This window comes from Canis aureus, chromosome 33 (genome assembly GCF_053574225.1).
Source record: "Canis aureus isolate CA01 chromosome 33, VMU_Caureus_v.1.0, whole genome shotgun sequence".
Taxonomy (NCBI): Eukaryota; Metazoa; Chordata; class Mammalia; order Carnivora; family Canidae; genus Canis; species Canis aureus.
This window is the reverse complement of record NC_135643.1, coordinates 4,783,376-4,811,222: the sequence shown is the minus strand read 5'-3', so window position 1 is coordinate 4,811,222 and position 27,847 is coordinate 4,783,376. Positions and strand designations below refer to the sequence as shown.

The following is a 27,847-nucleotide window of genomic DNA, read 5'->3' as shown; positions in this document are numbered from 1 at the left end:
AAAAAACACATCTAGAAACAAATTACCAAAAACAAATGTCTTCACTCTCCCACTGATACCTACTGACACCTCACCGGACTGCTTGTTTGGCCTCCAAATAGCAAAACAGCAGGATTTGCACAGCAACATATTTGTAGGCTTACCAATGAAACTGAAGTTTTATACAATGAGTAATTCATTGTTACTTAAATGCAGCTTGCAAGTGCATATTTTTAGTTTGGACTCAGGATTTGTGTTTGAGAAGTACAAGTACAGTGAGAGGTGTAGCAGGGGTTCTTACTCTTGTAGGAGTATGTGACATTTCCTACGCCACATGAGCTTCTGTCGTCATTACCTTCATCAAATCTCAGTACCTATATTCATCCTACAAGCATTTCTGAGCACCTGACATGTGCCAGGAACCTATATGTAAACGCAATTATATACCAAGTTCTGGAATAAGTAGAATATCTCATAGGCTTCACGAAGTCATTAAGTCAGAGGGACATGTCATTCAAAATTGCTATCAGCTGAGAGCATTTCCTAAGTTCTTTTTATTAGCCTGAACTTGGGTTGGGCAATGTGCAAATGAGGGCAGATATATTTCCTCCAGAAATTCAAACCCAGAGTGTACACTGATGTTAACATTCACAAAAGAACATGCTGAACAAGTATTGAGCAAATAAAGGAATGTCTCACTAGTGTAGTGCTTTGTGCAAAGCAGGATCTCAGATTATGTTTACAGAATAATTGGGAAAGTAAGGGAATGATGAGGGAAGTTATGTCATGAGCTATATTTATTTGGAGGAGTTGTGTCAAGATGAGATTACATCATGAATTTCTAGAAGGCTTCATGGAGAAAGTGGGATCTTAGTCAAAACAGATATGTTCAAAAATTACATGTTTAATAAGGTCCTAAAACTATTGATTATCAATGAACGGTGATACTACTCTGACCACTCCCCCATGGAATAATTCAAACTTGCAAAATCCATAAAATGCATACCCAAAGTTGATCCCCATTTTGTAAATCTCTTGATCTAATCTCACACTTTGTTATTTATTTTTTAAATCAAAGCCAAGGCTTTTCAAAAATATCTATGTTTGGGGCATCTGGGTGGCTCAGTTGGTTGAGCCTCTGCCTTTGGCTCAGGTCATGATCCTGAGGTCCTGGAATCGAGCCCCGAGTTGGCTCCCTGCTCAGCGAGGAGTCTGCTTCTCCCTCTCCCTCTGCCCCTCACCTCACTCATGCTTGATCTCTCTCTCTCTCTCTCAAAATAAAATATTAAAAAATAATAAGCATCTATGTTTATCACCTTACTGACAATTTTTTTCATGTGGTTTTCTGGTATAATCTGGACATAGATTTTTAGTTTTATCTGAGAAGGAACCATGTCCTTTTTTTCCTACCTCAACGTTTTAAGACTCATCCAATCAATGATGACAAAGCTGGAAATGATGTTAAAGATTATATGATGGACAATGAAACAAGGGCTAGACAGTGACTTGTGGTAAATATATGGCAGAGTCAGAAAAAAAGATAATTTAATAAATAAAAAGTGTGTAAGAGCTCTTGATTTCTAATCCACTATTTTTACTACATAAAATTACATACTGATGGATGATTTGTAGGTCAATTGTCTCATGGTATATCTGAATGTTTGTGGTTCTTAAATGTAAAAGCGCCTGTATCAGCTCAGCTGGGGTTGGGTTCTCCTCCCTTCCCTCACCTGAGACTTTCCAACAGGCAAAGTCAGATGGAGGAGCTAAGTCTTTTCTTTGACTAATAAATTATATGATAATCTTATCTCAAAAACTGGCTAGTACAATTGGACTGACTACTAAAAGACAAAAGCTGATGAGTCATGTTTATTTAGCCAGAAGTTTCCTTCTCTCAAAACTTTTAAAAAAAGATTTCATATGATCAAAATTTAGATGTAGCAATGAAATAAATCTTAAAGGAAGTGTAGAATTCCTTTGATAGGGATCCCTGGGTGGCGCAGCAGTTTAGTGCCTGCCTTTGGCCCGGGGCGCGATCCTGGAGACCCGGGATCGAATCCCACGTCGGGCTCCCGGTGCATGGAGCCTGCTTCTCCCTCTGCCTGTGTCTCTGCCTCTCTCTCTCTCTCTCTCTCTGTGACTATCATAAATAAATAAAAAACAAAAAAACTTTAAAAAAAAAAAAAAAGAACTCCTTTGATAAATTATTTTTGTCTCTCAATGCAGCCATGCCAGCAATATTTTTATTTTTAAAATTAACTGTACAGGGGAACCGGGGTGGCTTAGTCAGTTAAGTGTCTGCCTTTGGCTCAGGTCATGATCCCATGGTCCTGTTCAGTGGGGAGTCTGCTTCTCCCTCTCTCTCCGTCTGCCACTCTCCCTCTCTCTCTCTCTCTCTCTCTCATAAATAAATAAATAAATAAATAAATAAATAAATAAATAAATAAATAAAATTTAAAAAGTTAAATGTACAAGCAATTTTCTGCAACTGTAAAAGTGGTGCCATAATTCAAGGTTTCAGTTTGTGCAATATTTTCATTCTGTTATTAAAAATGTGGGAAGCCGCAGCTTAGTCTCTCTGTCTTTTGGAAGGGTAAAAAATGTTAATTTAAGAAAATTATTTAATTTTCTATTTCAAGATCAGTTTTATAGAAAATTTACCTATCAGATTTATGGTGTTTTATTTTCACTTTCAAGGAGCAAAGTCATCTAAAACAATAGAATTATTATATTCAGAAATAACTTTTGTCGTTATCCTTTATTGTCATCACATGATTTTGAACTGCTGGCCCACTATAACTCAGCAAAAGAACGAAGATAATTTATATACACCCACACTCTCAAATTAGTTTCTTTAGAAGGAAGTGACAGTATCATTTGTGAAATAAAAACCACAGTGTTATTACATCTTATTGTTAACCTCTATTTATCTCTATAGATGTTCCAAATAAAGAATATCTTAAATTAAATTAAGCATAATATAATTAGTAAAACTGAATTGTCAATAGGAAGGTATTTGCCATCTCTCTCCTAGGCCCATTAGGTCCCTAAATTTTAATGCCAAATCACTGATGTTTTTAGATAAACATAATCATGATTAAACAACTTCATTTGATGTTAGGTGGGCCAAGTTACTTAAAAATTATCAAAAACAACATAAGCAAGGACCCCTCATCAAAAGTTCTAGGTAGTAGTAAGGAGTTATATTTATACATGTTTTCTGTACCTGAGTTCCTTCAATTAATTAATTTAGGTAACTTTAAGCTTCGGTGAGCATTAATTAAATGTACTTGTGTATGGCCAGTAAACTGAAGATACGTGTAACTTAGATTTTTAAAAAAATTTTAGCTTGCCTTTAAATTTTGAAATTAATGAGTCCTGACTTGCATAACATATATTTAGTAACTATCCTACTTTGAGTTTCATATACTAATCAAATCAAACTAGGACTACAAGATAAGCTATTATTTTATGGTTTAAACTACCAGCAGCATTAGCCTAATATAATATATGCATTAATTTAGTTTGTTGTTAATCATCATTAATACCATCTTTTCCTTGCCCATTTAGGAACTCATGTCTACTGTTCTGTTTTACGATTTTAATTTTTCCTGTGTACTAAGAACTTGATACATGGTGCACAATTCTTAACATATTAGAATAAACTAAAGGCTATTTTCAGCTTTGTACTGTGCATTTAGGTGATATGCCAGTTGGATAACAGTTGGACATATTCGTCTCCAAAATCTTATTTCATTTAACCCAAGAGAATTGTATAAAGAAAATTTTTGTAGTATTTCATTTTATATTTTTAAAAATCATGCATTAAATGCAAACAATGTTTAGTCAGATTATTGACTTTATAATAAAATATGATACTAGAGTATAGGCGTGATGTTTTTGCTGATCGGTGATTTCATATTATACGTGTATAGTTGGTTTCCATTTAAAAAAAAAGCAATCTGTGTAAGTAGTAGTTGGTTCAATTGTGATAAATTTCTACTGCACATTTATGCACCGAAATAAACCATACCTTAAAAAAATTTGTCAGGATCTTTTAAAAGAAGCGTCCTTAAATAGAAAACACAAGCTTTCTGTGAACTCTTGTTCTTCCTGTGAAAGACATACTTCTAAGCTTTAACTGTACTTTTTTTTATTGGCACATTTCTGAACGTAAACACTCACATTTTATAGAACTTCATAGAAATGATTGCCCAAGAAAACATATAAATTATGTAAATTCTCTCAAGTTAAATTTTCCGTGATTCATGCCCAATATTCAGTATGCGGGTTGAGAATTAAGTGCCACTTTCAATGATCAAGTTCCCAAATTAAATTCCCCATACCGCATGGCCAGCTTTTAAAAAAATCTACATCAGAAAGTATCTATCCTAAAGGGCTGTCTATTCACTGGAACGATTACCTTTAGGATAGCAAACTCAAAGGGCTCTAGTCTGAGTAATAAGAATATTTTTGACAATGGGACTCGATGTGCATAGCTGTGGCATGATTCATCTCCTACAGGTCTTCACGTTTTTCTGCTAAGTGGGTTGCTACCCGTGGATCTCTACAGTGGGGATAGCAGAGGGTCACACAAGAGGTATTTTAAAGCACTCTGGTTTCATAGTGTGTGCTTGATGGACAGAATAAAATGTATTCCTCCAGCTGTTCAAGAATGAGGGCAGGGTGGGTAGATAAAAGGAGAAATACAGGCAAGGCAGAATTAGATCCCAATAAATGCTGCAAACGTAGTGTACTTGTGCCTAGAATCCTTTTCCTTACCTCCAGATTGTAATTCCATCAAAAATCCTAATATCTTCTCCTTAACCCTAACCCGTTGCAGCCCAGCCACCAAAGGGGTAGGATTCTACATACTGTCATGAATTCACACACACACACACACACACACACGCGCGCGCGCGCGCGCGCAAGCGCGCACGTGCACACATGCATAGACCTAAGCCTTTGGTGCCGTTGAAGAGGATTTAAGCATTTTTAAGATGAAGAACTAAACTTACATTATCTGCGGTACGGTAAAAAAAAAAAATTATAATAATAATAATCAAAAGTGCAATAAATAAGAAAAATGAAAAAATCCACTTGTTACAAATGGGCTATAAACACATTTATATTCATAAACTGCATTCAAATGGTTATGTCATATTAATTAAAATAATAAAAGTAAGAAAATATGCTCAATGCAGAGGTACTTTAAAAAAACCAAAAAACAAAAAAAGTTAATAAAATATTTTATCTGCATCAAAATATTCTTTGGAAACCAAAAATAGAAATGTATTCATGTATGTTCTTTCGTGTTGATCTGTAAAAGCCAGAAAATCACATAGTCCGCGCTGTTTAACTTTCTGAAAATACAGAGCGTGCACTAAACCTAAAGCGAAACGTCTTGGCGCTCCCGGCATCAAACGCACAATTCCAGTGCAGTCCCCGTCAGAGGACGTTTTTGTTTCAGCCGCAGTGAAACGAACGGCCTGACTTCAATGCAGGGTAGTAGGTAGAGCTTGCGGCTGCATCCAAACGGTTCTTTGTGTTTTGTGTTGTGTTGTGTTGTGTTGTTTTTGCTCTTCTGGGAGCTGTAAAGACCCATGCAGCCTCCCGAGGGCAAGGCATGGTTTCTCACCAGGCCACGCGGAGTCTCACCCAAAGCGAAACTTGAGTCTGTATTTCACTGTGTTGGGACTTTTCCGAGGAGCAGACAGGGGAACCTTTGGCTTGACGTGGCTGGGTGGCTTCTTCTTCTCAGGGACAGTAACTGTGAAAGAAAGTTCTGGGTGCTCCAGCTGCTTGAACCTTGGCAGGAAGTGGGTGGAGACGTGCTGGGGTTTGACCCTCGGGCTGCAGCCCCGCTTAGCCTTGCCCCGCTTGTTGAGCGCCACGTACCACTCCCGGCCTGCGGGCTCACTTCGGTGTATTGCGGAGGCGTAGGTGTTATAGCTGTTTTCTTGAAATCGCTCCCTGAACTTGCAGTCATCTGTAAACTTGGCCTGGGGGGGAGAGAAGAAGAAGCTGAGGTCGTACCAATATTTCAGCATCTAATAAAATGAGGTCTTCTGCGGTAAAAGGAAACCCAAAAACTGTTCACCAAAGCCTTCCTCCCAGGCCTCCCCCCACCGCCTCCCTGTTCTCTTTTGCAAAGACGTTTGCTTCTTTCAAAAGGTTGCTTTAAAATACCGTGTGCATTTCTGTCCTCCTACTTTATTCATCCTGGTAATGCCGATTTCGGTTTACTATGTACTTAGTGAAATAGTATCAATAATTATATAAAAATGATAACAGGAACTGTGTTATATTGAAATTCTGTTATGGTTCTAAATTACTTTGAGATTGGCAGTAAAAAAAAATTGACTTTTAATATTTTAAGATTTTTTTCCCCCCTCTTAAGCCATCGAGAAAATAAATAGAACTGAATTACTAAGGAACAATTGCCTCGTAAAACAGGAATTCATGTTCGGAGAAATGGGGTCATATTATTCCTTTGAAACAAGAATACATTTTTCAGTGTTAGCAGTGTGATTCATGGTGCTGAGAGAGGGGTAGCATATGGCCCTATTAATATTGCATGTGTTAGAGTTCTTTAGGAAAAAATACATCTTCACACAGTGATACAGGAGAGAATATTGATGCCAAGAAGAAAAAATTTACTTTTGGAGTCACTAGCAATACCTCATCCAGATCTCTCTCTCTCTCTCTCCCTCTGCAGACACACACACACACACACACACACACACACACACACGCAATGTCTGCCCTTGAGGTAGCATAGAGGAAGGGAATCTAAGAGGATGGAAGTGACCAGGCAGAGGGTAGGGAAATCTCTCTAGAAAAGGTGACATCTGAGCTACGTTTTCAAGTACAACAAGATACTAGCAAGGCAGGTGACATAAGAAAGTGTTCTCAGAGCAGGAACAGTGTGTCCACAGGTCAGCACGACCCTGCTACAGGTGTTGACTTCCATATAGGATGTGTGGTGGGAGGAAGAAGAAGTAGGGCTGACCACGTGGGCCAGGAAGGGCTCTGAAAATCCGTAGTTTACCGTGCTTGCAATGCTGATGATTTTCTGTTTACTGTGTACTTAGTGAAATAACATCAATGTACATAAAAACAAGAGGAACTTTTAATATATTTGAATTCTGTTACTGTTTTTAAGTTACTTCGAAATTTCTAATTAAATTTTTAACAGACAATTTTGTTGAGGAATTAAAGGAAAATGTATGGAGGAAGAATATGAGCACGGAATCAGACCTACGATTCTGCCAATCAAGGTCTTAGCTTTAGGCTCCTTAACCACATCCTTATCCATAGGGCTCCTGTGAGTACCAAAATATTTTTCTAAGGAAAATATGGGTAGCTTTCATCAAATGCAAAAGAGGCCAAAACTCCCAAAGAATGAGAATTCCTATCCTAGGCCAGACCACCATGTTTCACAATTTCAAGGAGCACCATTGCCTAGAATTCCCGGGTTTGTGAATACCAAATATGTTGATGTCTACAGAGAAAAACACTAAATATATAGATGATATCCTTTTCATATCAGACCAAAAGGTACTGTACTGGAATTAAGATTTCTTTTTTTATCTTGGTTTTTCTAATTAAGCCAATCTTTTCTCCGCACAACGCTGTCATCTGAAAGTCAGAATGCTGGAAGGCAGTCTATGTAAATCTACTGTTGATGGTCACATTAATTTTTTGACTTGTGCAAAGTACTGACAATACTGGTAGACAACCAATTTCAGAGCGCTTCCAACAGCACGTTTACATTATATATGACAGTTTACCCAATTTATTTACATTCAAGTATAGTTCAATCAATAAAGCTCTTTACTTGAAGGCTATGGAGTTATATATATCTAGAACTTCCACAAGCGTACTGGTGATTTGCTGGATTTGATCTCTAGCAGCTGGAAGCGGATGTTTTAAAGAACCACCACCATGGCATCCCTCTCTTCCTAGCATACCCTACCAGCCTATGGCTAGGCCAAGGGTGCTGTGCTGACGTCATTATAGTAGAGTATACATTTACTATTCCTATTTTTTATTGAAAAGACTTCCTGTCAAATGTAGATGTTTTTATGGTTGCTTAGGTTTTAAAAGGACTTAAATGCTCTCCCACTTCATTCAATAATACTGAAGTTTTATTTTAAAATAAAACTTATAGTCATCTGTAATGTTTTCTGCTACATAAAACAATAAGCATTTTAGAAAAGGTATAGGAGGTTTCATCAGAGAGTAGCAGGTATATTTACCCTGCCTCATATTTTTTTTCCTCAAATGTACTTGAAAAATATTTTTAAAGATATATAATACATTATACCTTGACCTGACCTCTACTCTTGTTTTGCAAAAATCCATTTTCCTGAAAAAAGGATAGCAGTGATTTCTTTATTCAGTTTTGACAGGTTTTTTTTTTAAGTATACTACATTATTTAACCATTTCTTTACTGACACACACACACCATGGCAATGTAAACCTATAGCAATTCTATCTTAGAGTCTTCATACGGGTGAAAGTCCACCAACTCCACCTCCTAAAATTATTCCATCTAAAACCTTACTCTTTTCCTCCTTAAGATTTGTGTTAAGTTCTTTCTTAAGATTCAGGCTCTAGGGACGCCTGGGTGGCTCAGTGTTTGAGCGTCTGCCTTCAGGTCAGGGCCTGATACCAGGGGTCCTGCAATCGAGTCCCACATCGGGCTCCCTGTGGGGAGCCTACTTCTCCCTCTGCCTGTGTGTCTCTGCCTCTCTCTGTGTGTCTCTCATGAATAAATAAATAAAATCTTAAAAAAAAAAAAGAAATAGATTTTAGCTCTAGATTTTTCAAGGGTCACCTGTTACTGGGGGCAGAGATGTCCAGAACCTGAGGACCCGTGCATTACTGGCAGCCCCGCAGCCTTTCCAGCTCCTTCATTAGAATAGGAGTAAAGGCAGTCAGACTATTTTGGCTTTCTTAATTGACTTCTAAATTAATGTTTTGTCTGAAAAATTTGCCCAGCTGTGATGGAACAGAACTATTTGAAACAAACATTTCAATGAATTTTTTCATCAGGAGATCTAGTTTCTTCTTGAGGGATTGACTGCTTCTGTCACTATTCCTGCCCTTGTTCAGACAAGATGGTGACTCTAAGCAATGAATTTCTGTCCCTAATATCATGCATGAACCATTTTTGTAGCAGAGAGTCAGTAAGCAATATAGGTCTTAAATATACAGTTATTTAAATATATATACATTTACCATTACTCAGTTTTGGATAATACATTTTCCAAGCTACTTTTAATTTTTTAAATCTCCTGTGAATTGGGGCATCTGGATGGCTTAGTTGACTTAGCGTCTGCCCTCTGCTCAGGTCATGATCCCAGAGTCCTGAGATAGAGCCCAAAGTCAGGATCCCTGCTCAGCAGGGAGTCTGCTTCTCCCACTTCCTCTGGCACTCCCCACCCTGCTCATGCTCTTTCTCTCCTCTCTCTCTCAAATAAATAAATAAAATCTTAAAAAATAAAAAAATAAATCTGTGAATTGTAAGAAGTGCTTTGGCAAAATACATATTTTTAAATAATAGAACTACGTTATTTTTCTAGAAAAAGTGAGGTTGCCATGAAGACTTTTTCTGTTGTTAAGGTGTGAAGTAGAGAGGTGAATGAAATTTCAAATAAGCTACTGAATTCAGAACCCCCATCACCTCTTCCTGCTAGCACCATTGGCCACTATGAGACCAAACACTAAAATGTTCTTAAAGAAACCATACCTTTGTTTCAAATTTGTAGTTTACAAGTCTAATGACAGCTGCTTATTGATTATGTATCCCATGTCAGGGACTGTGCTAGTTGCCACTTTTACAATGAGAAACAATACAGACATGGCGCTGTCCATGTTCTTTGTTGAGTTAAATTATATGTTTTTCTCTTAATTTCTCCTTGATCTTGCAAGTGTAAAAACAAGTTACATTCAACAAATAATAATTGCAAAATTAAAATGAAATATCAGCTAACTTTTAGGTAATTTCACATAGTCCTGATGTAATTTAATATAGTCCTCATGGACCAAATAAATAAAACTTAAAACTATTTTTGCTTGGAGAGCCTAATTCTTCAGAGGAGGGAAAAGAATGCAATTAAGGAAAACAAGAAATTTTGGATTAGAAGGACACTGTGCCTTGATTGTACTCATCTCTTCACACAGTGAGAACTCACAATGGATGTTTAGAAGAAAGGTCAAATTCAGTTCAAAGAAACTTTGATTAACTGGGATATTTTAGAAAGGACTAATTCTGCTTAATTGAAATCTGAGGTTCAAGTAAGGCAAACAGAAAATTCTTTCTGAAACATTATTTTTTAGAAGCTTTCTAAAACCTCTTAACATAGTTTTGTTCCTTAGTAAATATCCTGTTGTGTGATGATTGAGGATCTTGTAGTGAATGAGTTAGGCTATGCAAGCAAGCAGCAATTCTCACTTGGTGCAACAACAGAAGTAGATAGGTAGTATATGCAAGGGGTATGGGGATAGGAGGGAATCTGGACCAACACCGGTACAATGCTTGGAGTTTGTGGGATAAATAAAAAAATTAAAATCAATTTCCATTCTTCATTTCACTTTGTTTTCTTTGATTTGCCTCCCTTTTTTGAAAAACCTTATGAAGAAATAATTAACCAAATACAAATAATTAAAATGTTATTGTGGGCTGTGATATTATTAAATAATTAAAATAAACTGTAATAAAAAAAACAATTATAAACCAAACTGTACTTTAAGCAAAGTTCCCTTACTGCACGCACACCTGCCTCCTTTCAGTGCTTCTTCCATCCCATCCCGACTCCCACATATGGGGCTGCCCCGCCAAGGTGCCTGTATCCTAGGCTGCTTTGTATCATTGTGGTGGATGTTCCCCCAAACAAAAACATCCTCCTTTGGTGGTGATTAAAAGCTAAAAGGCAGACCCTGCTCCAACAGCTTCCACACAGAATACCCCAATGCAGGGCAGCATGCGCCCAAAGGGGTGCCTTTTACTCTTGATTGCATAGGCTCCTTCTAGGGGTTGCAGCCATACTATGCTATCTTCAGGGCAGAGCCTACTTCCTGTTTGGCACTGGACATCTGTCCATTCTATGTCTCGATTCTTCATCCTGAGTGACCAAGGGAATATGCAAGCTGGATTTAATAATAAACCGACCTGAGGTAATGTAACGAAGAATACGAACCACAGGATTTCTCACCCTCCAAACTTTATGAATTGACTTAAAAGTACTCCAGGAACCAGTGCAAAATGCAGATTCCCCAGGCCCTACCTCCAGAGATTGTGTCTTAGTAAATCAAAGGCGGAGTCCTTGGAATTGCCTCATTAACCAGCATCCTGTGTGATCTGATGCAGGCAAGCTAAGAGTTTTCTCTCTGATGTTCTTCATAACTCAAAAAACTGAGCTACTGGGGGCTCCTATAGGCCAGGGATTTTACATCTCTTATTTCACCCTCACAATAATCTCATGACGAGCAAGGCACTATTATCTAATTCTCCAAGGCAGAGAAGTAAAGAAAACGATCCACGAAAGCCCGATGTTTACCAAGTGCCAGGTTGGGCACCTGTGACCTAAAGCTCCAATTTCCCAGTTTCCTAGGTTCCAGCTCTTTAACACCACACAAACCCAAGGGCATCTCCTAGACTTGTCTTAAAGTTGATCCATGTTAAAATACTGATGAAGAACAATACCATTCCCCCAAACCAATGAAGAACAAGAACACCATCCCTCATGTTGGGCTAAAATGGATCTCTGAAGCTACAAGTCAATGCATCACATCCAGATTTCCTCAATAAAACAGGCTCTCTAGCTAGATTAACATACTGTGAAATTAAGGGAAAACTGACATTTACTGTAAAGGCAGGGCCCTGAGCCCGTTTTTTTAGCCTACATTGCTGGACATTTGGTTTTACTATGTAAATTGAAAGCCCTTAGAGGGCAGGTAGAATTTCTACTCAAATGTCTTTATAGAACTCCTGGGCTCGACTGGGAGAGTGTAGTGCTTAATACCTTATTTTTTTAGAATGATGGTAAATATTGCTCAAGTCTCCATTTCCCCTTTCAGTAAACATGCCTAGCTATTAAGGCTGCATACTCTTCCTCACACTGCCCCCAGCGCAGGAAGTCCAGTCCAGACTCCCATTCTGGGCAAGCCAGCTGGCACCCTCTGAAACCAGGAAAGGAAGACGTTCTAGTCCTTGCTTAGGGCTGATCAAGCACACATTCCATGCCTGTTTCGTAAACTCTGCAATTAGCTTTCCTTCCAAACATGATCCCCTAAAACCCTGAGAAACAAAAATAATTCCACCACATGCTTCTCTCTGGACCTTTAAAATAAGCTAGAATGTTTTTTCCCAATAGGCAATGAGCTATCATGCATACTTTGTTAAAAGGCTGAAAAATGCATTATAACCATCTTGTCCAGGATTTACATTTTCTTTAGGGAAAAACAAAATGCACCAGGGCTTTAAAAGAATTATGAGATTATGATTGAAGAAATCTTTGCCTCTTTAAGAGCTTGCGCCTGGGAATTTTGCTTTCAAATTAGGCTCCTTGAAAAAAAGGAAAACTCTGGAGATAAGGGACTTCGTAGGCACAAAAAATTTGGACCTACACAAAAAAAGGTCAATGATAAAAAAGGATTTGGGGCTGGTCTAAATATCTGAGGGGTCACAGCTGTCCAACCCCCAAATCACAAAGTCTTGTTCTGAGAGAGGAGACTGGATCATTATACAGCTGCCTGAGAGCAAATTAAGGAAGATCTTTTTAAAATGAAATGCTGAATACTTTCCAGGCACTATGCTGAGTGTTTTATATGTATTATCTCATTTAAACCACTCAACTGGGCAGCCCCGATGGCGCAGAGGTTTAGCGCCGCCTGCAGCCCAGGGCCTGATCCTGGAGACCTAGAATCGAGTCCCACGTCAGGCTCCTGCATGGAGCCTGCTTCTCCCTCCTCCAGTGTCTCTGCCTCTCTCTCTCTCTCTCTCTCTCTCTCTCTCTGTCTATCATAAATAAATAAATAAATCTTTAAAAATAAATAAATTAATTAATTAATAAACCGCTCAACTATCACAATAGATTGCTCCTTTAGTTTTCCTTCTTTTTATAGTTGATAAAACCAAGGAAGAGAAAGATTAAGTAAAATGACTAGGTTTAATTTAACTAGATTGACGCAATCTGTGTTCATAACCACTACACTCAAGGTGTCTCACTCCTACATCTGAACCTACCTCAGATAAATCCAGAAAGGCTTTCTAGGGGGATTTTGATAGATAAAACAAACCTGAGGAGAGAGTAGGAACAGGGTGAGGAAGGAACAGGAACAGACAAGCAGGCAGAGAGACAGTGACAAAGAGAAGTAAGCTCATTTCCACAAGTACCTCAGCCCAGAAAATTGAGAAGGAGAGTGTAGGTCACAGCGAAGGCTCTGACGAACCCTCACAGCAATCAGGGAGGCATCTACTCCCACTCTCATTGATTCCCAGTACATCTTGAGAAGACCAGACACCTTCTTCCTCATAAAGAATGCTGAAAAAACCTGTTCGGTAGGAATCTGGCTGCCCTGTATATTTGGAGGATATTGGTAAAGACTGTAAGGAGAGCTGCATGTGGGTTGCTAGATTCTGTAGGCTGAATGAGTGCCGGAAGAAGCACACACAGAGATGAAGTTCTAATACAATTTCTCTTACTGAATTACAGACAGAAATCAGCACGAATGTTGCCTAAGTGTAATCATTCCGGGCTCTTATTTCTATCCACCATCTTTGCGTCTGCGAATAATGAAGCGTTTTCTAAATGAAAAATCTCAGTGAACAAAACAGAGCTCTCTTCTGCTTTGAAAGTTCATCTTGAAAGGTGTTCCCTATGCAACGTATCATCATATTGAATGACCAACGTGTAAAAGTCTGTGAAAAGTTCTGTGGCAAACAATCCCTCTGCTTCTCTAGACTTTAAAGTCAAATACCAGAGACACAGAAATAAATGGGAAAAAAAGAGTCCCAACAGAGCTTGGGTAAGGGGGTCCACAGCACAAGAAAAATACTGTAAGGACATACCCCAATATTTATTCTTTAACATGTAGTATGAAAATATTATTAAACTATGTGATTATTAATTCCTAGAAAACAATGTACCTGGTTCCAAACAAAACTTAGTGTCTTCTTTCAACTAGCTTTTCCCTAAAAAGCATTATAGCATTTACAGAGAAAGAGAAATTTAAAAGGATGGTTCTGGTTCAGTCACTTGTTAACTGTGTTAACTTGGGAAATGAGTTAACATATCTAAGACTCTTTCCTCACCTAATCATGTAATGAGATAATGTGAGTAAAAGAGCTTTTAAAGAACTGTGCAAATACATTGTCTGTGCCTAGCAACTAATTTTTAGCATTCTAATCATTACTATAAAACCGAGTTGAAAATCTACAATTATCCATTAATATTCTTCAATATACTGTGGGAATTACTTTCCCCAGAATTCTGGTTCATAATTACTTTTATAAATAAAATCCTATTTACCTTTATAAATAAACTCTATTAATTTCAAATGTTTCCAGTTTTGTTAAGATACAGTTGGCATATAACACTGTGTAAGCTTCAGATGTACAACATGATTTGTATATATATATATATATATATGTATATGTATATATATATATATGCTTGTATATACAGCAAAATGATTATAAAGTACCCTTTAAATGCCTCTGCACATATTAATTTATTAATTTAAAGCAGCTCATGGATTACACATTTAATCCTAAGAATATAAAGGTTTTCAGCCTTTTAAGTGACAATGCAATTTAGTGAAGATCAAAACTAAATCAAATAATTATATCTAAAGTTACAAGAACAATTTTTCAATGTGTTTAACTAAAAGAAAACAAGAAAGAAACCATCTGGGCATAAAACTGATAATTGCTAGGATTAATACTATTTCTAAATTAAACTTTATTAAAAATAAATCACTTCATAATTTAATTAGGTTTCCATCTAAAGAAAAAGTGATAATAAAAGCTCAGATAGGAGAAAGTGGGCTTGGACAATTGATTTAAAAAGAATCCACATAATTGTAGGGCTTTATTTTTTATCTACAATTCAGCTCAAAGTCATTAGAATGACTTTTATATCAAAGAGCTTCAGTGAGTGACAAGAGCAAGACTTGCTTTGTACTGTTTAAAAGTCATTATTCCATGAAATAACTTTAGCCTGCCAAGATGAGAAAGAATAACAGATGCTGTTTTTTCATTATCTGCATTATTTCAGCCAGCCATCCTTAAACATTTGGGTCAAATTTCTGAAAATTTGTTACTTGCATTTGACAGGGGAATCATGTATCCTCACCTCTCGGTGTGACCTTTCTAATTGGCATCCATTTGTAATACTTTGAGTAGTGTGGCAATTATCCTTAAGATGGCTCAAGTTTAGTCTATTTTTTGCATGTACTAGAGCATAAATCAGAACAATTTAAAAGTTAAGGTACTCACCCTAAACAAACCAATAAAAGAGTTTCTTTACAGTGCACTGCACTTTATGATGATGCTTAGGTTCTGAAAGTGTTTCAATTTTCTACAACCTTAAAGTAGGCTGTGGAAAAGCGATTGTGTTTAGATGTGTTTGATCATTGTCTTCTATTTTGCATGCTGATTTTTTTAAATCAAATTTTTTTAATAAAATGGCATGTCCTACTTTTGCGCAGTGATGCAGAACTTTGCCCCTTAAAATAAATAAATGAGGAGTGATTACCTTATGAAAACAATATTATAGTTTGCTGAATTACAATAACCACCTCAGAAGATAAAGCAGGTAAATCTTTTTATAATTCTTTTGATTGGTGATTAAAGAGGTTAGCAACGGTTCTTCATTTATCTCAATCAACTGAGATTTTAGTATCTATTATATTTAGATTACCAAATAATAGATAGTATATATTGAGCGCTTACAATGTACCAAATACTGTTTTAAAAGTTTTAAAGTTTTATCTAATTTAGTCCTCATATAATTATAGAAATAGCTTGAATTCTGCTACCCCCTCCATGAGATATTAACAAGTCACCTTTAGAAAAAGGGAAATTGAATGCTAGAAAAAGGAAAACTGAAATTCCTACACACTGAAGCAAGTGAAATTCTCAATGAATTTTTTTAAAGATCTGTAAGTAAAAATCATAAATAGTAAGTTTCAACTGATTACACTCTTAATTAAAAGTTCCTATATACTTCAAAAACCAGAAAAGTGATTATTTCTCCAATTCATTTAGTAAAAATCAAAGAGAATAAGAGTTAAATAATAATTGCTTGAAAAAATGATGTAATGTGACAAATCTTAGTACACTACAGAAAAAGCATACATCACTTTTTAAGTGCTGGGCATATGTACTAAATCAAATCTGTAAGTCATATCTGTGAGTAGCAAAACTAATCTGACATAGTTTATTATCTTTCAAATGTTTTAATGCTTCTCAACTAATGAGCATGTTCAGACAAAAATAGAAATCTGTAGTTTGTAAATTGATTTAAAAATGTAAAATAGCTTGAAGAAATTTTTGAGTGCAAAATTGTCTTCATAATTTTAAGAAGTATCGTTTTTGATGCAACAAAAATACAAAATGAGTCTTCAAATGGATAAATTGAATTTCCCTAAGAAAGATCAAAATCTTCTCATTATTGGTTTCTCTCCATACTTATTGTTGTGAAAATATATTACTTACACCTAATTTTTGAAATCATGAATCGCTTGTAAAATTGAACAAGAACCTGATCTACTAAGTATGCACAATCACGAGAAAAATGCACATTTTAATTGTTATGTAGTGTTATTAGTATTCTCATATTTCCCTCAGTTGGACCAATTTTAAGAAATAAATAATGGCGATCACTTTGAGAGTGCTATTTTCAAAATCATTTATTCTTAAGTTTTTTGTGGACTCTTATTTTTTCAAGTAAATGAAATATGAATATGATTACTTATAAAAACATGTATAATTAATTTGGTTAAGTGTACACATACTTTTTAAAAACCCAAGAAATCATTAAGTCCTCTGAGCCAATTGTTCATCTAACAATGTGGAAAATCATTTCATTCCATTCTACAAATGTAAAATCTCCATAACACCTTTAACAAATAGAAAGTGGTTCTACTTACACTTGCATGGAGTTTTCCTTTTTTTGACATCGCTAAAAATTTGTTGCTGAAAACTCCTCGTATTCCTACAATCCCCTGAGACACAGCAAATATTTCCAAAATACCTAGGATGACAGAAATCCCAAAATAAAACACAGACTCCTCTATAAATCATGGTGAATTCAATTTCTACATAGATTCTTTTCATTCTTTATAGCTGTAATTTAAAAAAAAAAACCCATAGTATTTAACATCCTTATTTTTCATGACCTTCATTAATGTTAAAAAAAAACAACCTAGAACACAAGTGTTCCCTTAAAATAACAAATTTTAAAATTCAAAAATTTAGTTCTGATTCATTAGTAATCCTTTTTTGTTACAAGTGATAAGTCACTTTTAGTAAACAATTTTTAAAAAGATTTTATGTATTTATTCATGAGAGATACTGAGAGAGAGGCAGAAATATAGGCAGAGGGAGAAGCAGGCTCCCTGCAGGGAGCTTGATGCGGGACTCGATCCCAGGACCCTGGGATCACGACCTGAGCTGAAGGCAGATGCTCAACCACTGAGCCACCCAGGTGTCCCAACAATATTTAACCATAGAATTTTTTCAAGTTGTAAAGGAATCTAAAAGAATTTCTTTAAATACTTTTCAAAATAATTCTCATCCATTGTTTTCTATCATCGAGATAATATACTGCTTTTAATATTAAAGCTCATAAAGTCTGACCCAAGACTAATATAAACCATTGAAAGCCAGAGACAAATTCTTTATTTATTTACATGAAATAAATCCCTCTTTCCAAATTATAATACCTACACAAGTACAAATCAATATACACCATATTCAATCATTCAATGAGTAGTTCATTTAAAGATTACACATAAAAAGATGTTGAAAGCATTATAAATAATTTTGGATTATTGGCTCAATGAGCATTTAACGCATTATGCTTTGAGACATCTTGCATTTTAAATGGCTTTCCTGGCAAAAAAAAAAAAAATAATGAGGTATTTCATTACATTATTGCTTATATTTAGTATTTCATAGTTAGCAATATCAAATCAATATCCTCTGTCTCCTATAATAATTTGAAAGTCCATCAACTGTGTCAGGAGAATCACACACCATAGTTCATGAGGTATGTGGGGGGGGGAAGAGAACAAAATAATGTACTTTACTAAAGCTATAAAGAGACTTATCTTAGGAAGAAAGGAAGGAAAGAAGAAAGGATGGAAGAAGGGAAGTAAATCTCAACCTTTCAATATACAATATTCTGAATATATATACTAATTAGGATATCTCAACAGTATTCTGTTGAATAGAGAAATTTACCAGAATTTTTAAAAATAGTAACCTCACCCTGCAATATTTGAAGTACATATAAAATTATTCAGTTAACAAAAAAGTAGTTCTGTGGATATACATGTATATGATATATATAAATACTTATATATGAATATTTTTATTAAGCACTTTTTTGTACAATGTGAGCTAGTACCTATAATCATAGCAAATACTGCTGCTTATTCAACCTGATTTCTTAAACACTTTGTCAGGAAGTTCATGGGGGGAAGGGGTAGCTGAAGAACTATTGTCTTTGTTAAAAGTTATTTAGTCCAGACTAGATAAAACACATTTCAAGGAAACTGCCACTACCACTTTCTTAGTGTATGTTTCTTGAAAATAAAACAAAAAATCCCAAAAAACTATTAGAAAGGAACTACTCTTGCTTTTAAGAAGAAACTCTGAAAGAAACATTTCCTCAAAATGTTTTCAAAATGCTCTTTTCAATATATTTGGATGTACAAATTATTTGGGTGTGTGATGCATACCCAAGGATTTAGAAGCATTATCATTTAATCAAATAGTGACAAAGCATACAGAATGCTTTGTAAAGTTAGATACAATAAACGATGTGTATATCACGATGCTGTGATCATGTTATTAATAAAGCATAAATAGAACATGATACAAAGTTATATTTCTATCACAATTACAGTATGATATTAAAACAGCATTAATGATTTTAGATATTTGGAAGATGGGGGACGTGATTATGAATGCTGTGTAAACGTGTTAAAAAACGAGACACAGAAATATGAGAAATTGTCTATGTGTGGAATAAGAGAAACACAAAAGGGACAATATGGAATTGGTAGAAAAGAAAAGTTGGTTGTATGTTTTCCCCCAACTTACTCATGATTCTACATTGCTAAAGAGTTTTTATTCCATTCTTTGGAAAATTACTTGGTTTGGCAAACGCAAACCTGTACAGACGTGTAAGTGAAAAAATACATGGTAGCATAAAAGATAAAATTCTTATTAAATATATCTTTTTACAGGTTAACATTTGAGAGGTCAAGACAAAGTCCCTTACAAATATAAATATTTGTTCAATGGGAGCACGACTTTGCCCATGTAAACTATAGCTTCTGACAAGTAACATATTCTATTTTTAAAAAACACATTTTGAGTCACTTGTTTGCTAGCACACTGTATATACATTCTGTGTGTATATGCTATGTAAAATTTGCATCATAACAAATTATATGAAGAAGAAATCATACATGGAAAGTGTTATTATTTTATTATACACTGCTTGGTTTCTTTTCTTGCAAGTTCCAGCATAAAAATGATATATTGCCTGGGAATTAATGGATTTTATAATTTTTTTTGGATTTTATAATTTTTAAAAATTAGGGGATCCCTGGGTGGTTCAGTGGTTTAGCACCGCCTTCGGCCCGGGGTGTGGTCCTGGAGACCCGGGATCGAGTCCCGCATCCGGCTCCCTGCATGGAGCCTGCTTCTCCCTCTGCCTGTGTCTCTGCCTCTCTCTCTCTCTCTGTCTCTCATGAACAAATAAATTAAATCCTTAAAAAAATGAAATAAAAATTATATTTAAGTGAAAACTTAAAAACATGCTTTTACATATATTATTCTATTTAAAATCATGAGGGATGCAGGAAAGATAAAGATGAGATCAGATGAAATAATTATTTTTTACATAGGCAATTTTGCTATGATCTTCTAAATCATGTAATTATGATGTAATATTGAGAACGGTATTAAGATCGTAATTTCCAAAGTAATTTCAACGGTAATTTCACAGTGTCTTTTTTACTAGAATGTTGGAGCAGATTCTACAAGCCCTACAATTCAACCTCCTGACTGCACCTCCAAGACATCATGCAATTATTGATTTTACCATGCCAAATCTCAGTAACTCACTAAAGAATTCTATACAGTATCTTATATCCACATGCATTAAATCACAAATACATAAATCCCAGAAAACATTTCTGTAAAACTAAATTTTTCTTAATTTCAATAATTTCCTGACTCTCATTAGAATCAGTAATAATAAACCTTATGAGAATTCACAATTCACATTATGGATGCCAAGATGGTATTCCTAAGCAAAATTGTGGAAGGCCAAAGTGTATCTCACAGATCAGACAGATAGTCAATGAATATTTGCTAAACTGGATTGTTTTCTTTGACCTTCTCACTACCTCTCTTTTGTCTTTCAGTACACCCTATGCAGCTTTGGCCCTCTCTCGCTTGGGGGATGGGGCATGGGGAGAGGATCAGTGTAATTGTTTCCTATTACAGTGCTAGTGACAATGTGTTATCTCTCCTAGGGTGTTAACCTGTAAGAGGATCAAAAGAAAAAACCAGCACTTAACAGAAAGAGCTATTTTCTCTTGGTAGAATTTGGGGGTTGACTTCCAGATTGAAGGAGGCAAGAATTTATACACAGGTTGTTTAATCCACCTACTTACAAGCATAGGCATGCATTACAAAGTAAGTTTTTTTCAGTAAGAAAATATATATCTAGGTGTTTACCTTAGTCCTTTCCATATTTTTTAATACAAGAATCTATTTATGATGGTCGATAAAATTATATAGGTGTCCCCCTTTTTTCAGTGAATAACATGATAACAGGTAATCAGAAACTCTCATCAGCTCATCTGAAAATCCTCAAAGAAAAATAATTTAAAACTGAAATTTCTCTACTAGCATTCACACAGCAACAGATATGCTGCATCTTTATCAAATCTGAGTCTTGAAATATCCAGTTTAGCAGTTTTCAGTGATTAAATTAGTAACAGAAATCTTCCATTTGATGTTTTCTATTCAGTTACAGATTCTGGTTTAGCTAGGCATGGGGGACTATATAAAGGTTGAATTTACATGACATCAACATTGATAGTGAATTTTGATTTTTAAAACTTGGTAAAATTGGGATCCCTGGGTGGCTCAGCGGTTTAGCACTGCCTTCAGCCCAGGGCCTGATCCTGGAGACCCAGGATCGAGTCCCGCGTCGGGCTCCCTGCATGGAGCCTGCTTCTCCCTCTGCCTGTGTCTCTGCCTCTCTATCTGTGTCTCTCATGAATAAATAAATAAAATCTTAAAAATAAATAAATAAAAATAAAAATTGGTAAAATTGAGGGTTCAGTTTAGTCAGAATATATGTCAGAATTTTCATATTTTATGTGAACACTTTGACTTGTGTAGCCATAGCTTCAACTTCTGTTCCCTGAACTGATAATTACTTGACTTCCTATTCATCAGTGGCCCCACGTAAGTCAACAGAAGCTCTGAAACTAAACATGAAAGCATATAAATTAAAATCTTTGTTTCAATTTAATAATTGGATTTTATTATCCATCTTGTCCATTTTTCTTCATCTTTCAGTAGTATTTTTTCATAATACGAGTGTATCTGCAATGAGCTTGACTATCTTTTCTGTCTCCAAAACTTGGGATAACTACTGTATAAGAGAAGCGAAGAACACATTGAGTGGTATGCCTTAACTAAATAAATTGTGTTTCGAAATCTATGACCAGGGTGTGCTTCTGATGGCGAAACTTAGAAAATATTCACAGTTTGCAGAAATTTTAATGTCAAATGATAGTTCTGAAACATATGAGTGTGTGTTTATCTTCTGACAAACATTACAGAAAATTACTGAGTTTAAAAGAACCTGTTAGAAGACAGTTTGATGCAAAGTTTTTATTCTTTTCTGAAGTAGCATCCTGAGCCCAAAGAGATGTAAGTTTTCTATTACTGCTAACTCATAGAAAGTAAAATGAGATGATAAGGTAAAACTTTTGGTGTATCCTCTATGGTCCTCTTTGGTCCCAGCTTTCAGCATCTCTTGTGAGACTTAAACAGCAAATGTTTCCTTCTGTCCTCTAACCAACAGCCCATGACCAATGCCTTAGTTTATGTATGTGTTGGGAAACTGTCAAGTGCTGCTTTCAAAGAGTTATATGACCACCCAATAATTAGCAGGCTTCTGTTTCTCTTTCACAGCTATTTAGGGCAGAAACTTATTTTAAATTTCCAAATTACATGCTTTCCCACTAAACATGACATATTTCATAAATTCTTTATCCATCCATGGTAATGAAATCGTAGTTAGTAGTATTGGACACTCCAGACATCACAAAGCAGAAAATCACCATAATTTAAATACTTAAGCTATGGTTTCCTCTGTGAGAAAAATCTATGGAAGGCAAAACAAACTAAAAAATCCTCCAACTCTCAAAAGTAATCAAAATGTCAAGCTTGATGATGATGCAGGTAGCCTGTTATGGATGCATGAATGAATGAGTGAATGATGGCAAGCCATATGAAAGATACAAACCAAACTCTGAAAGGCTATTCTAAACTGGAATGAACTGGGGACGGTTAAGGAGGTTTTACTTAGATGCTGTTTAGTAAACATCCCTATTCTTTTTTAGGTATCTTTCGAAGTGGATTTTAAAATAAAGTATACCTTGGAAATAGCAGATATTGGTCAATGCCTCCTTTAGCTGAATGTACTCTTTGTTGATCTGTTCTCATTTTCCTTCCTATGCTTTTCTATAACTTCCCTCTATGGCAAGGCCTAAGCTGCAAAAATCTTTGCCTTTTCCAAGAGGAGAAGGTAAATATCTTGGGAATGAGTCTGGTGTTCCGAGATCCCCAGTATACCTAAACCCACCCTAGATACATTCCTTTATCCTCCCCACCCCACCCCACCCCACCCCCGCCCTTACCCAGAGATCCAACCTGCAGCTTTTGCATCTAACTTTGGGTCCTCCCTTGGGAACACAGAACTTATCTAGTGCTGGTGCTGATTACCTGGATAAACTACAAGAACAGCACAGAAACAGTTCTCCTGTAAAAGAAAGGTGGAAAGAAGAAGAAGTGGGGAATGAGCTCTGGTGTCTGATGGAGTAAAGAGGTGGTGGTGGGGGGTGGGGGGGATGAGAAAGGCCAATGGAAACACTGAAGTGCAGGTGCCTCGCTGCGCCTGAAATCTCAGCAAACTCCCCTTCACCCTACCAGGCTTTGCCCTTCAACCCCAAAGACGGCGAGCTGTTTGAAAAGAGTGAAATGAACCTTGAAACCTGGAGAGAGGCTCCTCCGGGCGGCGCGGGAGGCCCCGGGACTCGCAGGGGGTCCCCGATGGGGCTCCAGGCCTCCCGAACCCGCGCAGGCGGCCGGCAAGCGGCCCGGCTCGAGGGCCCCGACTAGGCAGGGAGGCAGGGGCGGCGCGGACCGCGGGCCTCCTGCACCCCCGGAGGGGCCCGCCCGCCGCCCGCCGCCCCCCGCCCCAGGACGCGCGCGCCTCCAGCCCCGCTGTGGTGCCCGCGCTCCTCCCCAGCGTGGGGCAGCGAACGCTCGGTGGCCCGTGGGGCCGGTTTGAAGCGAAGCAAGTCAAGTACACCTGGGGCTACCAGGCTGACACACGACGGCCAGGTGACCCAACGCCGCCGCGCAACCTCCCCGCCACCTTCGCGCTCTTCCGGGACACCTGGCAGGCCTGTCTCCAGGACACCTGGAGGTCTGTCTGCTGGATCAACCCCTGCTGCATGAGCGGCCCGGCCCCGGCCCTACCGAGGGAAAGCCCCCAAGGTCGCCCCAGGGCCGCGCGCGCCCCCAGATCGTCTCCCCATCAGCTGCCTAGAGGCAGTGAGAGCAATCAGGGCGGCGTGATAGGCCGGGAAGACTAGGCAGATGGGGCGGAGGGAAAGAGGCCGTGGGCAGAGGGGAGAAGAGAGAGAGCTAAAGAGAAAGCTCCGAAAGAACATTTAAAGCTTAGCATTAAAAAAAAAAAAAAAAAAAGTACACAATACACCTGGAGGGAACTGAACCTCCTCTGAGTTCCTTCCAAAATAAAGAACTTTTCCTTGATTGTCCTTGGGGACCAAAGGCTGGCCGCTTCCTAACGAGGTAGGTGTTGCCATGGTCTCAACATACTAAACGTTGCTGAACCCAACTCGGAAATCAGTCACCCGAATGTCCATCCCGTATCCTTCCCCAAACGTGTCGGGTTTTCCAGATCACTGCCTTCCTCTACGCAGGGGATGTCTGGTCTCCCCTCGAATATACATACATGTTCTCTATGTATACAATGTGCAAATATGTATATGCAATAGACATAAACACGGATAAATATATGTATAATATATATTACTTTGGGGTTTCTGGTGGCCTTTGTGGGGGGCAGCATGTGAGACTTGATTCTTCTAAAAAAAAAAAAACTGTTCAGTTATGGACAAGGAAAAGGGATGCACTTTGATGCCTCAAGAGAAAATGCTAGTCTCAGTAAACAGAAGCAGGAGATGAACAGAAACCAAAGAGGCAGATTTTTGTTTCTTTGCTCCAGACACAGACAGGCTGGAGGCCCCTCGTGGGGACCCCGGGAACCTGGAGACAAGGTGCCCGTGTCGCGCTCCAGCCCCTGGCAGCGCACACGCCGGGAATCGCCTTTCCTCTTACCCGCGATGGGGAGACGCAGCCCCCCCTCCCCCCGCGCGGCGGTTTCGAGGGCCGGCGGGGTCCCAGGGCCAGGGCGGCCAGGGCGGCCAGGGTGCAAAACAACCGCGGTCCCTCCCGGGTCCCCCGCCGTCCGCTTAGGACGCGCTCTGCCGGGAGCGCGAGCAACTTACTTAACATATTGGCTTCGTGGGAGCCATTGACTTTGCCATCCGGGTAGATCTGCAGATGGAAACCGATGCCCACTCTGCAGTAGAGGCTGCCGGTCCGGCGCCCCGAGGGGCTCCACTGGAAGCTGCCCTGCTCCGAGCCGCTTCCTCGGATGCCCGGCGAAGCCCCGGGGGCGGAGGAGACGGAGGAAGAAGAGGAAGACGTCGTGCCCCCGCTGGTGCTGCTGCCGCCCGCGCCGCCCGGGTTCCGGCCGGTGGCAGCGGGTCCGGGTTGCCCTTTGGGGGCGAGGTGCTTCTCCCCGTGAGCCCAGGCGCTGAGGATCAGGTGGCTGAGGAAGAGGAGGAGGAGGAGGGACAGGCTCATTCTTCCAGCCGCGGGGGCTCTAAGCGCATCTTGTAGGGCCGGTTCTGGGCTCGGCAGCCCCCGCGCGGCTGCGTGCCTCTGGCGCTGCCCCCCTCGCCGCCCCGGGTGGACATAGCCTCGGGGAGGAGAGGGAGGGGGAGCGAGCGGGGAGGCCACTCGAACGGGGCTCGGCGCGGGTCCTGGGATATTTATACCGCCGGTGACCTCACCGCTCCGTGCACGCCTGCGAAGCTTCCCCTCACCCGCCGCTTTGTGTACTCTCCGGCCGGGGCCGGGAGGGAGCCCGGCGGCCCCGGGGGCGGGGGTGTGCAGGCGGGAGGGGATGGGAGACGGCGAGTGGGAGGGGAAGCGGGGAGGGCGCGAGCTGCACCCCGACGCCGGGCACGCGCAGACCCGGCCACGCACCCCGGCCGCCCTCCCGCGCCGCCCCGCGCCCCTCCCGCTGGGGCCAAGGCTGCGCGGCGCTCGGCTCCGCTCGAGCGTACGAATCCCCGGGCAGCAGCACCCGCAACGGGCCGGGCCGGGCCGGGCCGGGGTGGGGGGTGGGGGGTCCAAACGGGGAAGGGAGCTCGCGTCCTCGCCCACCTCGCCCACCCGCGTCCCAGCAACGCACTCCGCCCACCCAGCACCCAAGGTCCAGGTCCCCTCCGGTCGCCGAGCAGACAGCGCCTGCACAAGCCCTCCCCGGGAACCCCTCGGGAACAAGTCGGGCCGGGAGACTCCCAGCACTTCAGAGTGCTTGCAGCGGGGACCCCCCCCCCGCCCCGCCCCCGGGACTCGCAGTCCAACTTGGGAAGCCTTTAGTGCGCGCGGCAGGAGGAGGCTGCTGTGGCTGCTGGTCTCTGCTTTATTCAGCAGCTAAGGCACGGGTTTATTCGGCAGTGGGGGAGCCACTTTGAGTCTCTAGGCCACGATTCGAGCTACTTTCCTATTGGAAACGCCGGGTCGTGCTCAACGTTTTGCCGAATTTGCTTTTCCTTACGGGAAGCTCTCGGTCCGCTCTCGGCGCGCTCGGGAGCCGGGCAGGAGAGGCCGGTCTGGGCACCAGCACACGGGGTGACCGCCCGGTTGTCCTCTCTCCCCCCAGGATCCCCTTGGCAGGAAGGATTAGCCAAGGGCTCGCTCGGGCTGACTCTGAGCTGCAGTTGACTGAAGGACCGACCCCAATGAATGATTAATGATGCGCGCGCCGGGTTTCAGGAAACCTGAGAACCCGAGAATTTCCGCGTGTGCGGTGCCTCTACTGTCAATTATCTGAGAAATATACCTGACTTGCATTCTTGGAATGTTTGTCTGCAAACATATTTGGAGCTTTAAACTGCACTCTGATACATTATTCATTGGTCATTTTAATGAAAAGACTGTAACAGTGACCTATAAGGTCGATTCACATAAGCTGAAGTTGATGCTAAGATGTAGCTTTATCCATTATTGGATTCCCATTTAAGGGTTCCTATCTCACTAATGAAAAGCTTATAAGAGGCATTTAGGTTTTCCAGGATTGGAAATATTCCATGACTACAATATCTAACATCAAAGCAGCTGTAAAACAGAAAATCACCTGTACGGTCCAGTGAAGCCACTGTGGGGAAGAAAGGTCATATCACACACGACGTGCATAGCTTGGGCACATGCCCCTATTACACTATGTAAGATGCTGTCCTGGACTGAACACCCCTTCTCTTTCTACTCTAGACTTCTGGCTTTAGCTAGTGCGGGCAAGCAGAGCCTTACAAGGCAATCCTGAAAGTGGATATTTGAGAACAGACAGCAGTCCCTCAGAGCAGTATACTTGCCTGAAGTCTCTTTCCTGAGTGAATGATTGTGGGATGCTGACCTGGGCACTGTGCCTTCTGCAGGTGATGCCCTTGGTTCTGTGACAAAGCTGTCAGAGTTAAAGGCCCATAGGTAGGTGCCACTGGATGCCATTAATAAGTTCCCTTTCCTGTCACACAGTCTATCCCATGCCTCAGGGGGCAAAGATTTTCCAAACAAATCCGGTTGTTTATTTCTCTTCCTCTTCTCCCTCAGGAGTCCGCTGAAAGAGCAGAAGTACTTCCAGCCTCAGCCTCTTCCCCAAACCTGGGAAGCTGAAGACCACTTGGCTAAGCTTCTGGAGGCTGAGATTTGGCCTCTTGTCTTCAGCTTTTCAAGTCACACCCCCATTGAAACAACCGTTTTTTGTGTCCCTCTCTTCAGCTGCAAGAGTCCAGTAGAGGACCATACTTTTGTCTAGAGATGACCTAGGAAGGCCACAATATCAGCCTGGGCTTTAGTCCACCTCATCCTGGAGGCTGGCGAGGTGCACTCAGACTTCCTCTGGGATCCGAGGGCAAGATTTTAGGAAATGCCTTGTGTTCGCTAAGACAAGAGAAGTGACCAGCTCTCGCCGGCAGGGATTGAATTGGAACCCA

The 27,847-nt window shown here is 39.8% G+C and overlaps 1 protein-coding gene across 2 annotated transcripts; it reads right to left on the bottom strand.

Annotated features, from left to right (window-relative positions):
• Window positions 1–2,718: 2,718 nt before the first annotated feature.
• Window positions 2,719–25,752, bottom strand: FGF5 (fibroblast growth factor 5). 2 transcript variants are annotated; one of them, XM_077882638.1, is made up of 3 exons: window positions 25,073–25,750; window positions 17,144–17,247; window positions 2,719–5,981 (listed from the first exon to the last, which is right to left on the bottom strand). In XM_077882638.1, exons 1-3 carry the CDS (start codon window positions 25,431–25,433, stop codon window positions 5,634–5,636), a joined length of 813 nt encoding a protein of 270 aa, XP_077738764.1. In that variant the 5' UTR covers window positions 25,434–25,750; the 3' UTR covers window positions 2,719–5,633. The 2 variants fall into 2 exon arrangements, with proteins under 2 accessions (XP_077738764.1, XP_077738765.1); XM_077882639.1 differs by lacking the exon at window positions 17,144–17,247 and having other exon boundaries at window positions 5,827–5,981; window positions 25,073–25,752.
• Window positions 25,753–27,847: the final 2,095 nt, after the last annotated feature.